The sequence below is a fragment of the Lithobates pipiens genome, unplaced genomic scaffold, assembly GCF_037356315.1.
Source record: "Lithobates pipiens isolate NorthernLeopardFrog02 unplaced genomic scaffold, aLitPip1_a1.2 Scaffold_13, whole genome shotgun sequence".
NCBI classification, from domain to species: Eukaryota; Metazoa; Chordata; class Amphibia; order Anura; family Ranidae; genus Lithobates; species Lithobates pipiens.
In genome coordinates this window covers 441,800,079-441,826,396 of record NW_027507718.1, presented here as the reverse complement: position 1 = coordinate 441,826,396, position 26,318 = coordinate 441,800,079, and the positions used below count along the sequence as shown (strand labels likewise).

At 41.8% G+C, this 26,318-nt stretch overlaps 1 protein-coding gene across 2 annotated transcripts in view; it reads right to left on the bottom strand.

The window, feature by feature from the left end:
- Positions 1-26,050, bottom strand: part of PPARGC1A (PPARG coactivator 1 alpha) — a 132,130-nt gene extending 106,080 nt beyond the window's left edge. The window contains exons 1-2 of one of the 2 annotated variants that reach the window (XM_077477702.1): positions 25,735-26,050; positions 19,082-19,261 (exon numbers count right to left, since the gene is read on the bottom strand). In XM_077477702.1, coding sequence (XP_077333828.1) covers positions 19,082-19,261; positions 25,735-25,782 — 228 coding nt within the window. In that variant the 5' untranslated portion in view covers positions 25,783-26,050. The remainder of the gene's footprint in view (positions 1-19,081; positions 19,262-25,734) is intronic. The other variant, XM_077477701.1, reaches the window with a different exon arrangement.
- Between the last annotated feature and the right edge of the window lie 268 nt (positions 26,051-26,318).

Here is a 26,318-nt window from a genome sequence, read left to right as displayed (position 1 = left end):
TGTACAACACATGGCCTTACTTTATCTACTCAGGGAACCCATTTGACAGCCGACCTATAGGTTACACAGTGCATTCGCCCTACAAATCAATATCACGCCTGCTGTTTTTTTGAGACGATGTGGGAATGCTATCGGTGAAGAGCTAAATGACATCAGTGCAGTGAAAAATTCTGTCCTATTTGTGTTATTTGTAATTCAAATCATTTTTGTAATACCGTAAACTTGAGCTGAGATAAATACATGGGCTGCCACTGCAGGCCTCTATTAATTTCTCTTTTCTTTGTACTATAGCAACCAACTGCAGCTTGTAATCAGTGAAGTTGCAGATCAGGAAATCTGACTTTGCAGCGAGCTTGTTCCAGGTCAGTGATTTAGAATGTACTGAACTTACAGACACAGTACTAAGGTTTTCAAATGCAGGTCGGTACTAACAGTATAAGTTAGCTTTAAATACCCATTTAACTGCAAACCTGCGGGATTTTTAAATAAAGCTGTCAAAGTGCTAAGATTTAGAAAAACGTGGATCATGAGAAGGAAGCAAGGTGACTAAGTTATATATTGCATTAGTTTAATGCACTAGGAAAGTATAATGGTAAATCTGTTACAACTATCTTCAAAACGAATTTTAACCACAGAAAAGGGAGTCTTAATATTTAAGGTGAACCAGTCTAATTGCATGGGGAACACAGCCAGAACCATGGACCATTTGTTCAGAAACAGAAATGATTTTATATTAGGCTTTTACAGTTGGTGCACATTCCAAAAGTTTCCTCACACCAAGGACCAAAATGGTGCTTTGGTACAAAGGGCTAGATGCCAGGCTAAACTTAACCTGGCACATGCACATCTTTGGCACTGCAGTCCATGTTTTCAACAAGTGTCTAAGTCTGTTGTCCTGATAAAGGGGACCTGCATGTCCCCGAAACTTCACACGATTCTTTTGTAGATCACGTTTGTCTTTCAGTAAAAATGTTGTTGCATTGGAACAGTGGTCATCAATCCTGTCCTCAAGGCCCACTAACAGGCCAGGTTTTATGTATTACCTTGGGGAGATGCAAACTAGAATACTGCAATCACTGAGCAGCAAATGATATCACCAGTCACGTATTTCAGATATCTTGCAAACCTGGTCTGTTAGTGGGTCCTGAAGACAGGGTTGATGAGCACTGCATTGGAATATCGTTGTACTGACCATTTTCGTTACTTTTTGCATTACATTACCACTGGGAAGCAAGCTTCTGAAACTGTAATGGATGAGGAGGTATGTGTGTGGGATCGACTTGTACTCTCATTAGTAGCAATATCAAGCAGAAGAAGCACTAAAGCTTCTCTAGGACACCTCAATCTTGAACTGAGAAGTTCTGATGCCAATCTTTGCTTTCACTGGCTCTTTTCAGAGCAAAGTATCAGGTGCACTTAAAACATCCTAGACCCAAGCACTGCTCCAGTCCCACTCCTTTATCTTGTCTATGGGCTGATAGGGTGCCAGCTCAGGAAAGCCTCTCTTCGCTCATCATTGGAAAAAAAATGTGTGAATGAGAGACTCACTCCAATCACTGCTTCTCTGGCTTATTTTATTTGAACATCCATACAGAAGCTGCAACCATGGTTTTTCCATTAAAGGACTAGCATCTGCTTGATGTGTTTTGTCAAAAAAAAATGACTTGATTACAAGGAAAGGCTCACTTGATAACTTGTGTCCTCTCTTTTGTAGACACTCACCCTCCCTGTATTCCCTCATGGCCCAGGTGGACCACTGGAACCTTTTCAAAAACTCTGTGTTTCTCCCCTTCCTCCCATGATGCAGTGTTTGGTTCCCTGAATAGCCAATCACCAGGCTCAAGCAGTGTCACATGGGAGCCAGGAGAGGTAATTAGGACTGTGCAAGCTCTAACAATGCTGAGCTTTTATGGGGCTTTTTGGTCAGAACCAGGTTAACAGGGCAGCAGGGGAGAATGATGAACATAAGTATCAGTAACAGAGAATGTGAACTATTAAGAGAACCTGTTACAACTAATCCTAATTGAAATAATACACACAAAAGAAGATTACGGAATGCTTTTTTTCCTGCCTATATTTAAAGAACCCAAGACTTCATATTTATTCTTGATGAGACCAGTTTAACTATACATTAATTTACTCAAGCCACATATTATAGCCAAGTTCAAACCTTTTTATTATTCTTGTAAAGTTTGACAACTTGAGTCAGCATTAGTTTTGTTTGTTATTTATGGCCGAACAAATTACAATGCCATGTGTCTCCTAAAACTGCCCTATAAAATCTAATAATCTCATAAAGGCAAGACTTTGAGACCTTGGTGGGTTTTATCTGCTCCATTTTATAGAGCTAAAAGGGGATGGCAATTTGCTGTGTAAATGGAACAAGCAATCACATTGTGATTCCCAAGCTCTTTGCGTTCCTTTTGTAAAGGAACAGTGCGTGAGCTGAAATAGCTCCTAGCAATGGGAAGTGTCATTACGAAATGCGGGGCCGCGCTGCACAATGTCTTAAGTAAATCTGGCAAAGCTGAAACACAGAAAACATTCCACACTTATCTGAATTTCAATTGATTTGCTATCTGTGTGATAAAAGCAGCACACCCCCCTCATTTTCTGCGTCTGCTGGTTTTTGATGAAGCTCTATAGCAGAAGTGGGCAATCACAGAACCTACTGCTATTTCTGGGACTTCGAGTCCTGCAAGCACCATTGTGATTATTCACTCTGATGCTTGTATATAAAAAAGACAATTTACTGGCCTGCCAGTCAGAAATCCCAAGGTCTACAGTCCCTCCACGAGGATACTGTAAAATGATGGTTGAATCTGACTGAGCTTCCAATGCTTTGTTCTTCCCCATCCCTAAAAAAAAAATCATAATGCTGATGTTGCATGCTTCCATCTGGACTCCCCAGTTATTAGTTTTACATTATATAGAATCAAGCCATGCCATCAGTTAGTAATTTGTACTCTCCAGTAGGGTGCAACTATCTAATATCTCACCACCGGAATCTTTACGAGATATACACAGTCAACATCAGATCTAACTTTGCAGGAACTCTGAAAACTCCTAAACAGTGATTGTGCAAAGCTACCCTCTTGACCATGTTATAATCACTTCTTCAGCAACCCTTCACTGCTACTTCCTCTGTTGCAACTGCCACCAAAATACCCAGTGTTGGAGTACTGGAGAAGAACTGAAGCCACTAGGCCTGATCCCTGCATCATGGGAGGAAGTCACACGCTCCCCATATTAAGAAGGACCTGCGCTGGCTGCCAGAGTGGAAAAAGTTGTTTAGGACAGATAGTATCACTTAGTATTAACTCTAGCCAACATTTTTTTAAGCGAACAGCATAATAAGAAAGGTTTATAATATCCGCCACAGCCCCCTAATACTTACCCGAGCCTGATTCCAATCAAGCAATGTGCACAAAATCGGCTGCTGCTTGGCCGCCTCATTGGCTCAGAGAGAGCAGTGGGAGTCATTGGGTCCCTAACACAGCCAGTGAGAAGCTATCAATCATTGGCTATCAATCACAGCCAGTGAGGAAGGAGTGGGGCCGGGCCCCGTTTTCAGTGTTTCTTAGGGCTTGGGAGCAAGCATGCATGAGTGCCCCCAAGGGAAGCAGCTTGCTATGGGGCACACGGCAAAGCCCAGAACAAAGGGGGGCCTGAGAAGACGAAGATATGGGCTTCTCTGTGTAAAACTCCTGCACAGAGCAGGTAAGTATAACAAGTTTTTGTTTTACGCCTTTAGTATCACTTTAACTTATGCTGGTCATACACGGTTCAAGTGCAAACTGTGGGAGGCTTTGTTGGCACCATCTGGCTTGACAAACTTTGTTCTGAAAATGAAAAGGAACTGGGCTGAAAATTTTCATCTGAACAATAAATGAGGGATTAGAAGCTGTCAGAATACAACAGCCGGCAGGTGAGATTCCGCCATCCATATTGTTGAGTGAACAGGGGAAATCTATTGATCTCTATTGTTCAGTCTGTGCTCCAAATGAGAGAAATCTTAATGTGTATGGCTAACCTTAGTCATTAATTTTAGTGGCCTATTAAAGCACCTTATGATTAAAGCTCTTTATGAAACTTGCCATCTGTATCCATTTGAATTTGTTCATTAACTAAAACTAAAGCGTGGGCCCTTAAATTAAACTAGGGGCCCTTAATATGAGTGCATCTCTCCCCCTTTGCTGTAAACGCCACCTCCATAATTTGACTGTAGCCCTAAAATCTATAGAATCCAATAACCGACTGTGCCTAGAAAGTAATCCAGAGGACATGCAAACAATTTGCTGTAGTAGGTTCATTAACCACAAGGTAGCTGTGATTTGGCTGTATTTGTCTATACGCCCTGCCAGCCAATCAGCTCCTGTCTTGTTTATTTAACATGGCTACAGATATGATATTACAATGTGCATATAATGTCAGCATATAATATAATGTGCATATAATGTCAGTTTTAGATAGGCTTTAGTGTTTTATAATGCTATCTTACACATAAAACACATGCTTGTTAAGTGACCATTCAGATAACCTCTCTTTATTGGCCGACAATTGAAAGGATATGTCTAGCGTTAGTCTAACAACAGACGGCAATCTACAATCTAAACCAAGCACACTTAAGGTAATTTAGGGAGTAACGCACGTTTAAATAGTCTTTTAAAGTGCCCCAGCAAAAAGTCCTTGTTGGACTAACCTTACGTAAACAGACTGATTTGGCAGGTTCTTTGACGCCAAAAAGGTGACAAAATTGAACCTTGGTTTGAACGCACATGGTAAGAGCAAATACAACTCTAGATAAACTTCCACTTCAAGCAGGATAGCCAAATAGAGCTTATCACGTGAGTAGCAGATAGAGCCCCCTTTTCTTAGGCAGCGTAGGACACGTGCTCTGCTTTCCACTTGTTCACCTACATGGATATCTAGGCCTGTCCACATACAGAACACATGTATGTGCATTCATAGACTGCTACCCTTTTCATCATTGCAGAGATTTTCTGACATGCTGAGAAATCTCCATACACAATTAACACTTCAAAGCATTACAAGCAATGGTCATAGCACCCTTACATAGGTCTAATATGCATGGTAAAATCTGTATCATATCACTTGTAGTTAAGCTGCTGAAGGCAATTTGTTAGGATACAAAAATGGAAACTGAAATTGTTGCCTCGTTTTTTTAAGGTGCAGGCTCCAGCAAAGTCCAACACAGCAGAAGGACTCATAGATCTCAATATAGCACAAGTGTTGTTAGTCCATTGATACTTCCCTCCTGACCCCTAACCGAATATCGGTACTCAGGCTGGAGGACTGTCGTTGCAATGCTTTGCAGGCTCCAATGCAAAAGAATTATAAATGCCCATTGAATCAGCCAATCAATGTGGGTCCATTTATTATTTTTTTGCAAAAGGTGGAAATCGCTTTTAAGCTGATCACACACTTTATAATCTAATTTAAAGCGGAAGTAAACCCAGCAATTTAATCGTTTCAAAAAACAGTTACATTCCCATCATGCTGGAAATGCTAACTGTCACATTGTTTGTGCTCTCAACCAAACTGTCAAACCATCCAATGGCTGGTGTCATAACTGATCACATGTGCAGCATCATGCAAGTTGAAAATTACATAGAGGACAAGATGGCAGCTTCCTTGGCTGAAAACGATAGGAGGGTTTACGTCTACTTTAACAAATGCTAATAAATCTACCATTGAGTATACCAGATTCGATTGCATACAAACATTAAATGTATTAGCATGCAACGTTAATAGCATCACGAGCCCCTGGGCAAAGTAATGCGCTGGGGCCCCTACTAGGGACATGGTGACCTGTGTCGTGCGTAGGGCACCACGGCAAACAGTGGATGTGGCTAAAGTATCCTACATATTGAGCTTTTAGTATGCTTCAGTTATGAATTAATACAGTGAGTGATTGGTACCGATCACTCACTGTGTTCACTAAGATAAGGAAGGGGCAGGTAAATTACATATTTACCGGCCCCTTCCCTGCTCTCTATCCTAGAGATCCCCCTGTGTGCCTGCAGGTGTTTCCGGTGGGAGAGGAGAGGAGGAAAGCTGGTAGCACTTTGAAGAGGTGTCACAAAGGACGGCCCAGGTAGTAAGGGAAATCCGATAGTGATTAGTGGGTTAGGTGGGGGAAATAACTTTCAGCCGATGCATGGTGAGCCACAAAAGATTGGTTCCAGTTATTTCCCCCTCATGCCACTCTGATCAACCTCTCTGTCCAGTGTCCACATGCAATTCCCCCTTCTGTGGGGGTGGGGAACTGCAGGAACCCTCCATGCACCTGGGGCTCATGCAAAAAGACAGCCCTGCATAAATGGGTTAGCCAATCATATTACAGTATTTTGATAAGCCTGAAGGAGAGTATACAATCAGATTGTAATGTATATGATCATTACTTTTTACTACAACGACAATCGCTAATACAATACTCTGAAGGTTGGAAAACAAGTTTACTACACTTTTGACAGATTAAACATTCTGTTATTTTTATAGTTCTTTACACCTGCCCTGAGGGCTGTTTCACAGAAGATACAGCCCAGTGCCTTTTCTGCATCAACAATGCATGCACACTGTTTTCTATGTATTCCAAGGGCTCTAGTTCACACCAGTGCAATGTGTTCCAGTGCAGTCATCAGTTGATAAGGAGCACATTGCATACTCGTTGTTTGTCCCTCCTCTGCCCCTCTCCATCAGCACTGGGGTCATACTAGCTGAGTGAGGGAGAGAACCTGAGGTAAAAGGGAAGCTTGAATACCATTCAGTCAAAGGTGTACTTGCTGTGTAAGAATAAATCACTCTAATGTTGTGTGTCCTATGTGTGTGAATGTTGCTGCATTATATTAAACTATTCATTTGGTGCTTTACATTTTGGAATGGGGTGCCTCGAGATTCTGTAGAATTTTAAAGGGGGCCAAAACTGAAAAGGGGCTAAGAAACACTGGCTAGTTGACTGATTAGAGTTATGAAGGTGAGTATAAGTGGGTTGTCCTGTGTGCATTTCAAATGTCCGTTGGAGTCCGCCTGCTCAGCGGGGGATCTGTCCACTGATCTCCGCTTAGCAAGCAGATGGCTGGTCCGTGTCTGCTCCGCTTATGCAGAGTGTATACAGACACAGCCTGCTCTCCTCTATGGGTAGTTGGATGTAAACAAACTACCTGTCTGTTTACACCTGACTGCCATGTGATCTGCCAGATGGATGAGGAATGGATCCCCATTCATCCATTTTTAGCGGATAGCATTGGATCGGATGTCAACGGACACATGTCTGTTGACTCCTGCCGCTACACTGAGGAGACTGGAGGATCCAATCAGATTCACCTAAAAACTTACCAGCGGACACAATTGGTCCACTAGTGTGAAAGGGGCCTAAGGAAGCCCATAGATTAGTCTCTTTTTCAATGAAAAAACTGACTTGAATTTTCCATCCACGCACTCGATGTGGATGAGGGAATCCTCCCTGCTGAGATACTGATCAGGGAAAATTCAACTGGGCGGTTGTATATAAGTCAATCAGTAGATCAACTTCTGTATAACCTACTTGCCCATACAGGTAGGTTATACATACATAAGTCCGTCCCTGCTGAACTGGCTGAATTTCAATCCATGTATGACCGGCTTAAATCATAAAGCATTAAAGCCAAAAGATTAGCACAACAGCCAGGCCATTAGCCTCTTCAGGAAAAGTCAACAATGGAAGCCCATGTATTTCTCTAAAATGGTTTCCTTAAAAATAAAAAAAAATAAAAAATTCTGCTCGTGTCTATGTCGGTCTGTCAAACAAAATTCGGCTGTTCAGCCAGCTTCTGTCGGATGTGTATGCTGGAAAACCGGAATCCGACAGACTCCTGATCAGAGTGTTCTGGCAGGGGCAGCTCAGCAGGGGAGATTGCTGGACTAACCTTGCATTGTTAGTACAGCGGTTTTTACCTGGCTTCAGCTTAACACTGTAGTGTGTATCCGGCTTTAGCCTAACAAAAGCAAAAAAAAAAAAAATGTAAAGACTCCAAATGTAATTGGTTACATAATGCACAGAGAACAGATTAGGAACTGAAGGGCACCAGCCAATTAAAAATTCAGCCACAATGACTTTCCCCCCCTTAAATTATGTCTCCTGGAACTCCCAGCCCTGGGCGATAACTCTGCCATCAAATTAAAAATGGAAAAAACGAGTCGTTGGAGTAAATTCTTTGGAGGTTGAATTCCACCAAGAACCTATTAACCGCAGTCACAAGACTGGCAAAGACAACAGTACTACTCGTTTCAAAGTGAGGCCAAGTCATTTTATGCAAGATCTGGTCATTCATTAATCAGTCTTACAATGAATAACTCGGCATTGTCGTGAAGCTTGCGGCACTGCGGAATACCTGTAATCTGGATCTATGTGAATAACCTGATAAAAAGTTACGAGTGGGAAAGAAATAAAAAAAAAATTCCTATCGGTATGCCACAGCTCTGAGGAATGTGACGTCGGTGGTAAAGTCATTCATCTTTGTAGATCTCTCCATTGCCAAGAATGACAAACTCTGGCTTTTTGAAGCTGATTCATTCCCTTCTCTCATTCGGAGGACCGAGGATAAAGCAGCTGCAATCATACTGGGCCATTTCAATCATCAGTAAAACAATTTGTCTGCCCCCCTTTCCTCCCCTTGCTAATATGCGCTATGCATTTCATGAGCTAGGCATTACCGTTCGGTTATGTAAATGTGTTACGCCTGAGACGCAGTTTCTGTGGAACGCTCAGTGTCTCCCTGGTTCTGCTAGGGATGTAAAGCGGCAGATTTAGATTGCATTCCTAAGTGAGAAGACTTGTGAGTAATGTTGACTCAGCACCGTGTGGAGAGACTGATTACCGGGTGACACCTGCTGGTTGACAAAATAACAATGCTACAGGCGCTTTTTGAGAAGGCCAACTCCTGCCTTGGCTACGGGATGCTTTTAACCCTCGCAAGGCTGCCGAAAATTGCCTGCAAACTCAAATTGTATGAAAGCGTGTCAAATCTTTGCAGAATGCTTAAAATAAATGTCACTGTACGACAATGTAAAAGTGCGCACACTGCAATGATGGTGATCATTACATTATAATAAAAAAATCATAATGACACCTAGCGTTTAAAGGTATATTACATGCAGCAATGGACGCAAACTGAGGTTAGACATTTGCAGACAATATTTTTAGCAGATATGTACGTATGCTCGTATTGTGCATGCATGGGCGTATGTATTGCAGAAAACACAATTGTCAATTTTATACAATGGTGACTTTTGAAATAACTTTATTTTCTCCATGCAATTAACTCGGTTAAGGACAAATATCATAAAGTAGGTTCAGAAGTTGCGCTGCTGCAGATGTTCTTTTTTTCTGCATTAAAAAGAGACAGCAAAAATTGTACATGTAGTATTCACCTTTTCCTTTGAGATTTTGCCAGCTGTTACAATAAATGATCTTTTTACTACCTACAGACGTCATGAGGCAGCCAGCCACATATGTGCAATTTGGAGGCCAAGCTATCATATGAAAGATCATTCTACAAACAGGCAGATGTGCATTGGGGGAAATGTACGTGTTTGTGCAAATGTGAGAGGTGGAAAGTGGCATGAAATTCAGTCCTACTAATCCGCTGTCTCCTATGAGACAATTCAGTCTGCTGGAGTGAGAAAATGGTGTAAAAACATAAGATCGTTTTTTACCCCACTGCAAAAAATATTCTAGCGCCCATTGACTTAACTGTGCATGATACGACTTTGTTATGCTGACTGCATAAAAGTCATGACGTCACGTAGACAGGTCTGTGCCTTGCACTTTTCTAATAGAGCTTTGATCTTCATTTTTCCACAATACTGTCCAAAATGGCATGATATTCAGAAAGTATCTGAGCGTAACCCAACTCGATTTATTGTAGTTAGATCAGTTTGGTGATTTATTCTTCTTGTTGTTGCTATGGGTTACTGCACGCATCATCACTGATCAACACCGTGTTATTTAATAAACCCCTATATGTGAAGCCTGCCATCCACAGAATGATTATTGACCACTTCAGACCTACCTTGCCAATAATTGGGTTGTATAGGGGAAACTCCCTTTTTTTATTACCCAAATATGTTTCCTAAATCAAACAGGCGAGATGGAAAAAACCTACATAATAATTATATCTGGCCTTATATTCACTGTTGTCACCTCCTCTCATGATCCCGTCTAGGACTTCCCTAGAGCCTCTCCCATCCTTTGGAACTATCTACTCTAATCTGCCCAGCTATCTCCTACTCTATCTACCAGTAAGTGATCCCTGAAAAATCATCTCTTCAGGGAAGCCTATCTTGGCCTTCACCTACAAACTGTACAGGCGGTCCCCGAGTTACAAACAAGATAGGGACTGTAGATTTGTTCTTAAGTTGAATTTGTTTGTAAGTCAGGATGAGTAAATTTCTTAAGTGTAGCTCCAGCCCAAAAATATATTTGTAAGCTTTTTGGATAGCATAGGGATGGGTTATCACCCCTGTAACATTTGTTTTGCTGATTGTGCCCCTGTTCAGAAGATTTCACTTTCACTTTCTGTCCCAATAACAATTGGATTTTGAAAATGTTGGGTTGTTGTGGAGACACCTTTTCCCCATAATAACTCTTAAAGGAGAGAATTTCCCTTCCTAGGGGTAGATTTCCTCTCACTTCTTGTTGTCTCCCTCCATTTGTAAGTAGGAGTTGTTTGTAAGTTGGATGTTTGTAACCCGGGGACTGCCTGTATATTTACTTTCACCTTTGATACTTCACAGGTATTACCTTTGTATCACTTGCTCCTCCTCTGTAAATTGTTAGCTCTCTCACACCAGGCCCTCCTGACCTTCTTGCCTTGAATTTTATTGTAAGGCCGGGCCAAACTGCTCCCCCCCCCCTTAGGGTGCCCCCATCCCTGCAGTAAATGATTACACCCAGGGCAGCTGCCCCTCCCGCCCACCCCTTTTGCCAGCCATGAGGCCCCATTCAGATATCACATAGTGGAAACAAGCGCTCCCACTACACAATTTTTAAAGAGAAATTCTCATGTGATTTTGCATGTCACATAGGGTCAGCCTATTCACTCGAATGGGCTGCTCTATTGCCCAAAAAGAAGCTCCTTCTCCTTTTAGGGCGACACGCTTCACTCAATTTTTAAAGGCACAGTTTGCTGCAATTGCTGCGCAATCCTGTCACTTAGCAATCATGGCAGAATTGCATTGCGTTTGGGGAACCATTAAAAGATAATAGCACCCAAACATGTGTCACGTGTTGTCCAGCAATTCCCACGTGACTGGGAACTGAGACAGAATTCCAGCATTCCTGCCCACTATACCAAATTTTTAAAGGCGCGGTTTGCCACAATTGCCCTGCAATCCTGTCGTTTGACAATCATGGCAGAATCGCATTGTGTTTGGGTTTCCATTAAAAGATAATTGCATCCAAACACGTGTCACATGTTGTGCAGAAATTGCCATGCGATTTGGAAATGAAACAGAATTGCAGCGATTCTGCCCACTATTCCAAATTGCAAAGTGTGAATGAAGTCTAAAGTCTCGTACACACTATAAGAAAATCGGGCAAACATTTTCGTCCAAAGAATTTTCGTATGATTTTCGTATAGTTTGTACACAGGGACGAACTCCAAAATGTTTCTCATGCGGGAACAGAACCAACAATTTTTGTTTAATGTGTACCCTTTTCGTACGATTTTCGCGACTGCGCACGATCAGAAACAATAAACAACAATAAAAAAGCCTTTGTCGTATGAGAATTTTCGTATGACTTTTTGTTCATCGGTTCAGATTTACTGTGCAACAATGAGGAAAATCGGACAATGGTTCGCCCAATTTTCTTATAGTGTGCACCCCACTTAAGTGTTAATTTAGGCTTGCAGTTGGGGCATTCAAAAATGCTGTTGAGATGTGTTTTTAGCAGCCTCCCCTTTTAAGCTGCAAAGGCAATGCGTCCACTGCAAAATGTATGTCTTATGTTCTGTTTGGTGGGCAGCTAGCCCACCAAAGGTGACCCCTTCAAGCAGATGGGGAATAACCGCAACTGTGCCACGGTGGTGCAGCATTTATGGGTTCAAAACAGGTTGTTAGGAGGTATTACATTCCCTCCAAAAAAGCGTTCCGCATTTGGTTTGGATGTCAGTCTAAACCTAGTCTGTCTTCCTTCGTATTGCAAAGCGCAGCGCCCATTATTGGCACTACACAAATCCTGTATGATAATATTAATCCTTTGTTCCCTGTACAATCTGAACGCTCATCAGTGGTGCCATTACTTAGAACTGGCCACAAATATACATGACCAAATCTTTTTAATGAGCTGACTTATGATAATTCCAAGTCGGGTGGAATGGCTCAATCAGCCTGTGCCAGTTTTATCCGGCATAAAAAGCGCACACCTTTTTCCTGCCGCAATAGCATAACGAGCTCTAATAGTCCCTCAGTCACACAAACTTGTCTGTGGCAATAAGGATTTATGTACAAACAGACACAAAAGCCCAAGTCAAACGTGCGGTGATGCAAAGCCCTTAAAAGCCTGTGCCAGTTCTTCCTAAGCTTCCCAAAGCAAGAGCGTAACAAAGCTAGCCTTTGTGTATTGCCAAACTGTGCGTCCTTGCATTGGGAGCAGGCACAGCGGCTTCTGCACAGACAATATACCTGTTGTCATACCTGTACGTCCGAGTCTTGTGACTTTATTACTTCTTATTCCCATAAAGCAGTCAGCCAAGGCAGCCAGGCTCACTCCCACAAAAATGTGTTTAATTCCCTTGTCTCTGGTAACAACCGGCCTCCCACTGGCTGCAGCCGGTGTCACATAAACCAGAAAGACGCGGGCCCTGCCTGTGACATGTGGCAGTGTGTGCATGTGACTGAACATAATGACAGTGGAAAGATGAATGAACTGTGTGCGCACAGGAAAATAATTGGAATTTTAAAAGGCAAGGTCACTTTTCTTCTAAAGTAAAACGGAATGCTTGCAAAGAGTGGCACGGCTCGTACAAGAATGGCCGGAATTTAAAAAGAATATTCTATTTCCACTCATGTCCCGCACTTGCAGCGTTTGGATTTGGAAGGCATAATTAGAACTTGTAACAGTTTGTGGGTATATTTTATTCATCCAAGACCATGGTCAATTAAGGAGCCACCTGTTACTTGGCCCAGCTCGCCTTCTTAAAGAGAACATGCCAGAGTTTAAATATGAAGGCTGCCATTGCTAATTTCTTTACGAAAAGTTCCAGGCTTATTTGGGGAGTTATCGATCGGGAACAAGCATGTGCATATTAGATATCCTGACATTTTCCTGGCTGCTTGCTTTAGGTCAGTAATTGATTAGGTAATGGAGCAAGTCATATAACCAAAGGTATTTGGATATCTGACCTCAGCTAAGAAGAAGGATCGGATTTTAGAGTGGCTGGCCCACCTCTTCGGCAATTAACTAGGCATTTGGCCATGGGACTTTAATGTCATAGGGACACAGACATGCAGTATCTGAGGTGAATAGAATGATTGCAGGACCTCAATTAATGATTACCCTAAAGCTGAACTCCAGAAAAAAAAAAAAAATTCTCCATGCAGTTGTGCTGTGCCCGCACTAGACGGGTTAACTGCTCATTTTTGCCTAGGGCAGTGATGACAAATCTTGGCACCCCAGATGTTTTGGAACTTCATTTCCCACGATGCTCATACACTTTGCAGGGTAGTTGAACAACATGGGAAATGTAGTTCCAAAACATCACTGTACTAGGGGGTTTAAGAGCAGGCATACCCCACATTTAAGTACACAATGGGGTTTATTTACTAAAGCTGGAAAGTGCAAAATCAGGCTCACTTCTGCATAGAAACCAATGAGCTTCCAGGTTTTATTACCAAAGCTTAATTGAACAAGCTGGGGTTAGAAGCTCTTTAGTTTCTATGCAGAAGTGAGCCTGAGTTTGCACTTTCCAGCTTTAGTAAATAAACCCTATTGTGTAATTAAAAGTGTGGTATGCCTGTACTTACCCAATTCTCCCAGCAAAAGACTGGTCCCTGCGGCTCCTGCCCCCCCTGTGGTCTAGTGGTCTTGTGCGGTGGACTGATCCTGATGTCACCACGCTCACAGACCTGCTATAGACATGAAGACGTTGTGGAGGAGCACCGGTTGCCACCAGAGCGGAGGATTGGGTGAGTATACAGGTTTCTGATCTCCCCCTGACAAAAGAAGCAGTTAATCAATGCAGTGCAGGCACAGCCCTACTGCTTGGAAAAATAGTGTGTGGGTTCACACTATAGCAAATTGGATGCGGGATCACCACATCCAATTCGCAATAGCAGAAGACTATGTGACCGGCTTTCTACGGAGCCGGTTCACATATCTCTAATGCGGCTCTGGTGTGAATTTGCACAGGAGCCCTGTGCATCTTTTGGTCCATTCCAGGTCCGAATTCAGCTCAAAATTCAAGCTGAAATCAGACCTGAAAAGGTGAACCGGGATGCACAGGATCCCTGCTATGAGCCGCATCGGCATGCAGTGTCAACCAAGCCTAAGGAAGCATAGGTGATGACTTACTAAAGGCAAATAGACTGTGCACTTTGCAAAGTGCAGTTGCACTCTGCAAGTGCAGTCGCTCCAGAGCTCAGTGAATGAGGTAACATTTCACTTTGCAAAGTACCCAATCACGTGCAAGGAAATATAAAAACAACATTTTTGCTTGCGCATGATTGGATGATGGAACTGCACTTTGCAAAGTGCACAGTCTATTTGCCTTTAGTAAATCAACCCCATAGTGATCAGGATAGTGGAGTTTCTTATTAGACTACAGTACTATTTTAAAGGCACAACACCAAAAGCTAGCTGCAAATGAAACATGTATGATGTGTGTAAAGCACAATATTACATATTAGTTGTCTGCAGTTTACTGCAATCAGATCAGTGAAAGATTAAACCTCATTGGTTATTATGGGTTATGGGATTTATTACATTACTAACTGCCTTATTAAAGTGGAACTAGAAGCAAAAAAAATAAAAAAATACATGACATAAATGATCCCCCATAATATAGTTGTATTGCCTGTTGATCCTGCCAGTAATTATCTCATTTTTCAATTTCCTTTAACAGACCAAGCTGTCCAGCAAGAGTGGCAGGTAGGGGGCTGAAACAAAATATTTAACACTGGCAGGACTGCTTACAAAGGTCAGATTTTATCAAGGTAAATGTTCTGTAACTGCCTAAGGCCTCGTTTAGGCTTGCAGTTGGGGGATGGCAAAACTGTGCCGTTGAGATGTGTTTTTGCCACCTGCCAACCCCTCCCTCCCCTTAAGGTGCAATAAGCAGCATAGGGGAATGTTTGCATGCCGTGGCTGCAAAGCTTCACTTCATGACCACAGCTAATTGAACCCGACATGTAGCAGTACATGCAAGTCAATAGTGAAGCGCCGCAAACGTGGAACTATTGTCGGCCAAAATGGGGTTAAAACAGGAGGTGTGGAGGTATCGCTTCAGTAGCCTCTGGAGTGTGATCTGGAAGCGAATTGGGCTTCAGAGTCAAGGGAGATTTAGACGCTAGTCATAATCTACCCTTAAAGTGTTAGGCTTAAATTTGTTAGTGCCTTTTGTTAGGCTTAAATTTGTTAGTGCCTTTTGTTAGGTTTAGGCTTAAATTTGTTAATGCCTTTTGTAAAGGCCATCTAAAGGTATTATTCCATTTAACACCTTCTCCATAGGTTGACACTACTGCTGTTGCCTATAATGCCCCTTCGTAGATACAGTGAAGGAGCGAGTTTAGCCAACCTAAGAGAGGAAATGTGTTACAGGTTGGATCACCAATGGAAAAAAAACAAAAAAACAAATGCAGCCATCACATCTAAGGATCAGTAAGCTATAATATACCGTATAAAATTTTAGTTTTTGGGTTTAGATTTGCGCTAGGTAAACCTGGAACCATTGTAGTTTTTTGGGGGTTTTTTTTTGCCTTCTCTAAAGACAACTTCTAAACTACGCAGCAAGAAATCCCACATCAGTAAAAGTGACACGTGTTTAACATGATGACCATCTTGTCATGCAATGTAAATGGAGCAATCCATCTACACTAAGTAGATCTGAAATTCCTTGCTGCACTCCTAAAAACAAAATGGTTAAAAATAAAGATGCCCTGTCCACTTCAATTAAGGCTTTTCCATCAACTAACTGCTGTAACATAATAGGGCACGTGGCTAGGCTCTCTCCTCGTTGTGTTCTTGGGGTTTTTTATGCCAGGGTAGTGTTACACTGACAAAGGAAGCACTGATGAAGTTCAAGGGCAACAATTGATGCAGCTGTCTTGTAAGGCATTCCACTTTAGACATGAAAGTATTCCTTATTTGTCAATGTCTCTGAAGAAGATCTTCTTCCTCTCATCTTGTGAAATAGAAACATTCATCAATAACACCAATTGCTGGCAATTGCCAGTAATTTATAGAATTTACCAATATGGTTTAACCAAAACGTGTCTAACGGATTTATACAAACCGGGACAATGACACTTGTGGTAATGCCAAAACAGCTGCATAATCGGAATCCTTGGGGCTGCTTAAGAAAAGAAGAGAATACTTGGGCTGGTTTCTCTTGCTTCACAGACAGATTAAAGCAGAACTCCAGCCAGACATAAGCTAAAAATGAAGTGCCCATTAAAATCTAAAGATGACAAAACCCCCTTTTACTGCACTATCCAGCTTCAATCCAAAGATTCCTCACACATTACTTTTTATTTTTTTGTCGCTAGATGTTCTCAGTCTGATGGTTAGCATCTTTCAACGACCTGCCCCAGACTCGGTGAAAAGAGAAGTAGCACAGCGATGGGCTCCTCTCTCTGTCACTCTGCTTGCTCCTCCTATAAGCATGATCTTTGTAAGCACAAGAACTAATTATCTCCTTGTGCTTTTTATTCTCCTCTCACACTCCAGCTCTGCTGTACAGGGACTGTGAGGTTGATACCAAATTAAATTCAAGTTCTTGCAATGCTCGTAAATGATGTACAGTATTAATTATTACAAAGATGTGTCTTTATAGCTGCCTAGAGTTAAGCTTTAACTTGGATGGTTGCTGTGAGACAGTTTTTGTAACCTTTCCAATTGTTTCAATTCTTTCCCAAGGAATAAAGAACAAAAACCTGTGGTTGATCTAGACCAGCCTTTCTCAAACATTTTAACGCTAAGGAACCCTAGAAATAATTTTCCGGCCTTGGGGAACCCCTGCTAAAAATTACTCTTTTTACAACTCATGATAAGTCAGTAGGAGGAATGCTCCTTACACTTGGGGTCATTGGGAAGAATGACCACCTTTCAGACCGCTAAAAAGATCAATGGTGTCAGAACAGAACTTATCCGAGAGGCAGAAATTACTCTTTGCCCTAGGAACCCCTAGCAACCTCTGGAGGAATCCTAGGGTTCCATGGAACCCTAGTTGAGAGACTGTGCTCTAGGCAATTCATTTTTGGTTCTGTTCTCTTAAATTAATAAAAAGGCAACTAAACAGTAACTGATACATTCCATTTAGGCACAAGTATCTAGTGGCTTATCAGGGGAATACCTCCAGACGTAGCCATCTCCTAGCTCCTGTCTGTTCTCACCAACAGTGGCACTTTTAGCCCTTGTACCCACGGTCGGAGATTCCGATGGAACGTGTCCTATCGGACCGTGTTGTCGGATAATCCGACTGTGTGTGGTCTCCATCGGACTGTTTTCCAACTTGTCCGTAAAATTTTGCGACAAAATGCTCCGATCGGACATACTCCGATCATGTGTAGCCTACTCCGACGGACAAAGTGCCACGCATGCTCAGATCAAATTCCTAGACCAAAGCTATTGGCTACTAGCCTGAATGTAGTCCCGTCGTAACGAAATAACGTCATCACATTATGTACAATCGGATTTTTCGACAACTTTGTCCGACCGTGTGTATGCAACAGTTTCAGACAAAATCCGTCTGACAAAATCTAACGGATTTGGTTGTCAGAATGTCCAACCATGTGTACAAGGGCTGAGTGGAACAGTCTTCACTTTTGTGTCCTTAATGTTCAAGGCTTATAAAAAAATAGCTTTTTCTTGTCCACCAACTTGGCAATAGAAGCAACTATAATTATTTCCCCACATCCACCTATAAAATTCACACATTTAGCCTCTAGGGCAAATTGATGTCCAATAGGTGGTGGTGGAAAAATAATATCATTTTTGAAACACTTTTAAAACACAAAGTCCTAAAGAAGCTTTCTTTATAAAATTCTTCAGGAAAGAACTGTCTTAAAATAAAGCATACCAACCAATCATTATCAAACATTTATTTCCCAACTGTCATTTTTCAGTTGCAGGTTTGCGTGCGATTGGTGTTTAGAAGCTGGCTGAGATAGACATGCCCGTGTTTTTTAACAAGAGCACCATGGCTGCCTTTGTTATATATGCAAGACACAGATTAAGCACCACTTGTTAAATTTAGGCAATGGGGATACTCTAAAATATTTCTCGGTTCCAGTATAAAAAAAAATGAAACAAGTGCTTGTCTCCCTTCACTAGAGTTTCATATCAGCCCTTCGCCAACGATTCTGCTCCATCCAAATATGCTGCATATTTTTAAAATCCTACATTTCATTTCCTCAGAATTACAAGGTCTGCCCAAGGAAAAAAAGACCAGCCAGAGGGTACTGTCACAGCCTTAATAACCTTCATGCTTGTGGACAACAGAGCTCCTTCATTTCGCATCTCCGGAGATGCATCTGAAGTACTTCCCAAATGACTAGTGAGATATCAGGACCATTTAGCAAATTATGAACACAGAAACACTACCAGGAACCCAACCGGAAGGTCACGCAGCGCATGCCAAGGTGACAAATGCTTGTCTGGTCTAGCAACACCTGCATTTATATACATTTCCCAACACTCTCTGTGCAAACATCTTCCAAGAATACAAAATTAAACGACGCGAGTTGATCCTCAGTTAAAAAAAAAAAAAAGTTTGGTGTGCATCCAAGCTGTCATATATTTTATCCTGATAAACAAGCTGGTAAACAACATGGAGCCTGTAAGCATAGGCCAATACCATACCTCAAATATGTTTGATGATTCGTTGCTGTATTGATTGGAAATGTTTTCTGATTGGTCACTGTACCACTTTAATCCACCCAAAAAGCTGTCCGCATCCAAATCGTTCACATCAAGTTCAGAAAGATCCAGCTCCGGAAGATCTGGGCAAAGGGGCTGGTCTTCACCAACCAGAGCAGCACACTGCAAGAGACAAAATGGAGAACGTCAGGTCAATATCTTCACAAGCACCACTGAAATTAACCTTTGATACATAATCTGCATTGGTAACATGTGATTAACTATTTTCTGCTTTGTGACTATCAAGGTTACGCTACTCTTACACACTTTGGAAACCATCCAGATTAAGTAATCATTCAACCATACCTGTGCCTATCAAAATGTCTCTCCAGGATAGGGCCGACTGCCAAATTCCAAAGAAGCGCATGCAAGGGTCACAAAGAACGTTGATCCCTTTACACTTTAATTTTTATAAAGGTACTGCTGACCAATTAAATATCTTCATAGAAAGATATTTCTTGGAAGTACATGACAGCATTAGGCCATGATGCAATTTATTCCTTTTTATCTCCACATACTTGACACTGAGTCCATAAAAAACATAATGGCTGATTTATTGGAAAACAGAAGGCATAGTCTCTGGAAGTCAATCAGATTTTAGCTTCTGTTTTCTTACCTGCACTAAAAAAAAAAAAAAAAAAAGCTATTGGGCAGCATGTCCACTTTAAAACAGGTTTTATCATTCTCTCAGGTCCATTAAAGAAGAACTTTGGTCTAAAGTAAAACTTTCATTAAACTTTAAAAAAATGTTTTAAGGGCAAATAAATGTATAAAGACATAAAGTTTTATATTAGTTTCAGGAGGTGGCTTGTATGCTGATTGGATGACTCCCAAAACCAGATTTCATAAATATATTTGTTGTTTGTGCCCACCCTAAAAAAAAGCTGTTAAAAAAAGCAATATTCGCACACAAAAAACAGACCCCCAGATGTAGGCCAGGGGTCTCCAAACTTTCTAAACAAAGGACCAGTTTACTGTCCTTCAGACTTTAGGAGAGCTGTGACCATTCAGAGTAGAAAAGGTCCTGACGTCAGCAGGGAAAAACATTGCCCCATCTTGGGCGTAAGTGGGAGGAATTGTGTCCCACTGTTGGTGTCTTTGGGAGGAATTGTTCCTCATCATTGGGTCATTGGGAGGAATTGTGCCCCGTTATTGGTGTCAATTGCAGGAATTGTGCCCCACCATTGATGTCATTTGGAGGAATTGTGCCCCATCATTGGGTCATTTGGAGGAATTGTGCCCCATCATTGGGTCATTTGGAGAAATTGTGCCCCATCATTGGGTCATTTGGAGGAATTGTGCCCCATCATTGGGTCATTTGGAGAAATTGTGCCCCATCATTGGGTCAATGAGAGGAATTGTGCAACATCATTTGGACATTGGGAGGAATTGTGCCCCATCACTGGGTCATTTGGAGGAATTGTGCCCCATCATTGGGTCATTTGGAGGAATTGTGCCCCATCATTGGGTCATTTTCAGGAATTGTGCCCCACCATTGGGTCATTGGGAGGGATTGTGCCCCATCATTGGGTCATAGGAAGGAATTGTGTCCCATCATTGGGTCATTGGGAGGAATTGTGCCCCACCATTGGGTCATTGGGAGGGATTATGCCCCATCGTTGGATCATTGGAAGGAATTGTGCCCCATCGTTGGGTCATTGGGAGGAATTGTGCCCCACCATTGGGTCATTGGGAGGGATCGTGCCCCATCATTGGGTCATTGGAAGGAATTGTGCCCCATCATTGGGTCATTGGGAGGAATTGTGCCCCATCATTGGGTCATTTGGAGGCATTGTGCCCCATCATTGGGTCTTTGGGGGGAATTGTGCCCCATCATTGGGTCTTTGGGAGGAATTGTGCCCCATCATTGGGTCATTGGGAGGAATTGTGCCCCATCATTGGATCATTGGGATGAATTGTGCCCCATCATTGGGTCATTTGGGGGAATTGTGCCCCACCATTGGGAGGAATTGTGTCCCAGCATTGGTTCATTTGGAGGAATTGTGCCCCACCATTGGGTCATTGGGAAGAATTGTGCCCTATTATTGAGTCATTTGGAGGAATTGTGCCCCACTATTGGGTCTAGGGGAGGAATTGTGCCCCATCATTGAGTTATTTTGAGGAATTGTGCCTCTTCATTGGTGACACTTGAGGCATAAATGCCTGATAATTGGTATCAGTGGATAAAATATTGCCCCATGAGCTGGATAAAAGCAAACAAAGGGCCACATCTGGCCCCTGAACCACAGCTTGGAGACCACCGTTGTAGACTATTCTGTTAGCCAACATCCTATTCACTGCTGCACATACTCCCATAGCTCCCATGCCTAACAACGGTCTGCCTATCTACCTGCTTCAGGCATATTAATCTCTTAGGTTATGCCATTGGCTAGTTCAGATTTGACTAGTGCTTAGCAAAATTCTTCCTTATGGTACTGTATTTTTTTTTAACTCAATGGATAAAAAATTGTCTTTGATGCCCCACAGCAACCCATTCATTCAAAGAACTGGCAAAACAGATGGTTCTTATCTCAGACGCTTTCATAAATAGGGCCCAATGAGCTTCATTTATCAAAGTGCCTGAAATAAGACCAGTGTGTATTACCCATAACAGCCAATTAGTTTCCCCATTTCATTTTATCTAGTGCATGAAAGAATCTAATTCATCCCCAGTGCCATTTATGAAAATGCATTATCTTAAAGCTTTATAACACTATAATAGTAAGAATATACAATGTAAAAAAATGCTCTATAAACTTTCCCAGCCAGCAAGAAACTGTTAGTGTTGTTACATGGTATCAATGTTCTTGTAGCTACAAAACACTTGCTGCTGTTTAGCCAAAGATAAGAATGCAAGTCTACTGTCGAAAATCCTGGGCATATCTACAGGCTGTTAATTTATATCTGACCTTTGAGCGAGTACCAGGCTTTACACAGCAAGCTGTCCTCTGCTGTCACCCTCACATTCCTGCCACTTGCCTGTACATCTGTAACAGGTGCTTATCATTTCATGTGCCACCATCCACTTCCTATGACCATAAGGCCTACAGATCAAATATACGTCCCCCAAAAAATTGACAATAGGGTCATAATAGAGCCTCGTTGTTTAGCCTTGGACAACGGGAAACATATATGTACACACTGTGCATATGCATACATGTGTTGAACTACAGTGCAGGTATTCTATGGATTGCACACTGGTATGCAGGAGGAAAGTTCAAAATTAACCTTAGAAAGTGATGTTTTACCAAAGGAGTAGAATAGACTTCCAGCAGAGGTAGTAGGTCAGTCAACAGTAAGTGGATTTAAACATGTTTGGAACAAACATAGCTCTATACTCAGATGGGGCAGACTTGATAGACCACTTGGGCTTTTTCTGCGGTCACTCTTCCGTGTCTCTATGCTGCTGTGGAACTACAAGTCCTGATAACCTGTGTACTACCCATACATAAAATATAATATATGCAACATTATCTTCCTTTTCCTTAGAAAGTATTTTATTTTTTTTTTATTTTTTTTCATAAAAATTGTGGAAAGCACAAAGAGGATGTGCAAAATGCAGTTCTTCATATCATCCATGTAAATGATAATCCCATTGGCTGCTTTAGGTTGTTGCACTTCGCACATCCTTAGAACTCTGTGCACTGCCTTACTGGCTAGATGCCGAAGAGTGCCGAGGCAAAGCCCATTGTTGGCTATCAATAGCTGTCAGGTGTCACCGTTGGCCCCTGACGTCTCCTGGCCATTTGCACACCCACATCTTCAAGAGGTTCTATTGAACGTTCAACTTTTTCATCATCCCAAGCTGCGTCTTCAACAAAAAGGTGCAGCCAATAGAGGTGAACTTGTTGCAATGTGTCTTGTAAAAACGCTTCTATCAATCTTTGCAATCTCTCTGCACATCATCCTCATTAAAATGTGAAACATCTGGGACTTGAGCTACGTGGGCCTTTATTAATATAAGCATCGGTCTGTCCTGTTCTGGGAGCAGACAGATTGCATTTCCCAGCAAGCCAGCATTTTTTTTTTTCCTTTTAATCAGCCTTTTTTTTTTTTTTTTTCAGTTTACCAAGCATCACAAATTAGCTTCATGTAAAGAAGCAGCGAGGAGATGTACACAAGCAGCAAATCCTGACTCCGGCTCTAGCAAGAGTTGTCCTATCAACAATGCCAAGTGGTAGCCCCCATCCAGCCCCAACCATGGCGATCATGGAGATCAATAACTGTTGATATGTTATTTGCCGTCTCTGCTTTACAAAAATAAATCTCCAGTTATTTCCATGCTAGCTGCTCCTCAATCAGCTCTTAGGCAGCTTCAGGAATAATGCATGATGGAAAAATGAGGAAGCAGCAGCTGAGACCCACACCATCCGCTCCACAGCAAGCCACACTACTCTCCGGCTACTCACTAACAATTAGGACTTGGCGGCCGCAAACTCGCCCCATGGCTGTGCCATGTTCACCTCCGTGCATTTCCCTTATCTCTCAAGATAACGCGCGATCGATCGCAATGAATCAAATAAATACGTAAAAGTGATACAAGTGGAAATACATCCAGCTTTCCATTTTTTTTATTCTTTAACTGTGTCCAACAGTGGAATAGGATTGTGGATCTATGGATCAATTCATGCAAAGGATAAGAATCTTTATTTTCAGCCATGTGACTGTCATTTCTACATCTCATTGGACTCACTTTTTTTTTAGGGGAAAATAAAGATCCCAGGGTCAGTCTTGTGAACTGAGGTGTGTGTGTGTGTGTGTGTGTGTGTGTGTGTGTGTGTGTGTGTGTGTGTGTGTGTGTGTGTATGAAAGCACATTGTGCTTGTCAAATAAGTGTCAATATGCTTGTTCAATATGAAAAAACACACACACATACACACACACACATTATATATATTTTTTTTTTTCCAAGACCATGCACTTATCAAGCATATGTATACACATACAAACACATGTATATTATTATTATATACACATATATATATCTCATGTATTTAAAAAACAATTATATATATATATATATATATATATATATATATATATATATATATATATATAGTTAACATATATTATTTATTAATACATGCACAAACTATATATGCTGTTTGTGTATATATGTGAGTGTGTGTGTGTGTGTGTGTGTGTGTGTGTGTGTGTGTATTTTTTTCCAAGCATGAGCACTTTTCAAGCATATGTACACACACACATATATTTATCTATACACAAACACATATATCTATTTTTAGATCTATCTATACTATATATATTTGTATTTATTCATTTATTATATATTTTATTTATTTATGTTTTCATACATACATCTATACACACACAAATCTATCTGTCTAGCTATCTATCTATACACATATACATATATGTATGAATATATGTATGTGTATATATATATATATATATATATATATATATATATATATATATACATATACACACACACTGAGATCTCTCTCTCTCTCTCTCTCTCTCTCTCTATATATATATATATATATATATATCATACATATAGACATACATATACTCATCTTATTATATATATATATATATATATATATATATATATATATATATATATATATATGTATATTTATATACACACACACACACACACAGACACACACACAATGAGATATCTTTCTTTCTCTCTCCATATATATTTATCATACATACATACAGACTAATTTCATTATAAATGTATATATATGTGTGTTTTTTTTCTTCTAAAGTTTATTTCAATGTAAAGTTTGTATTCTTATTATTCCATGTATGACTTGTATGATGCTCCCTAATCCCCTTGCAATTGTCAGAGTGCAGAGCAGCAGCACAATCCAGTGTCTATACATCATACTCCAGGGACCAGTATAGGACAGCTTGCTGTTTCCTTTCCCCCTTTTCATGAATTGGATTCAGCAGAAGCTGTTGATTTGATGTATAGCCACCTATTTTTACCCATGCAGAAGCAGAAGCAGAGGCAGAAGCAGAATCAGTAGCAGTAGCATCACATCGCCCAATCCTATAGGCACCAGTGTGAGATGGCACCATGGTATGGTCACATAGATGTGCGATGACAGCTCAGGTCCAGCCGATCACAGCATCCTAATGGTCAGTATGAGAAGAGTAGAAGAAGCGATCCCTAATGGTTGGCACTAGGCACTCAGCTATAGGTTGGTGCATACATCTCCCCAGTGCAGGATCCAAGTATGCCAGCAGTAATAACACTGATGATGGGAAGTTAATTGATATATAAATAGCCATGGCTGGCTTCCAAGCAGGCCACTGGAAAGACTTCAGACACCGATCCCTATCAATATCTGGGAGCATACATACTGCATGTGACTGGAGGGAGCGGAGACAAGCCAAAGGCACATGCAAATAGTTTCCAAGTGCAAGAGACACGATGACAGCAGCTAATCTCCCATCCCAGCCTTAAAATAGAAGAGCTCCGACTTCTCCTCTCCGCTTCTCCCCATGGGGGAGGATTGTTTTAGAAATACAAAGAAATACAAATAAAGAATGCACAGAGATAAAGGAATGCAATGCTGATAAGAAGAAGGGATGGTGGTAGGGATTGCAATGCTTACCTCGATGTCACTCCATACAGAGTCCTGGTTGCACATGTCCCACGCCATTCAGTCCCTGAATGACGGCAATAAACGTTGGCAAGTCCAATCCACAGGCAGGCAGGCAGACAGGCACACACACGAAGGCTTGTACTCATACAGGCAACCAGCCCCTGACTGAGGCTCCGCTCTAGGCACCTGTCTTACTACTCTTCCCAGTCACATGACACGGCGATTACAGGAGGCTGGACTGTCACTCTTCCCAGCCCTGTGTGCCGCCGCCGCCGCTCACTGCCGCTGCTCTTCACTGCCGCCGCTCACTGCCGCTGGTGACTGGCGCTGGTGACTGGCGCTACTGCTGGGGAGCCGCATGACGTCACGGCGAGGCAGACCCAGCTCCGGTGTCATCCCCCCCCCCCCCCCCCCAACCGCCGACGTTAACCTCTTCCTGGCCGGCTGCCGCATTGCTTCCAGCGGATCACCTGGGCGCTTTAACCCCTTCTGTGCGCGGGACTCCGCCGCTTCTGCAGTCGCTGCAGCACAGCGATTGCACCATTCATGTGTGTGCCCGATTTACAGCGACTGTCCATCTGTGCCCTGCTAAT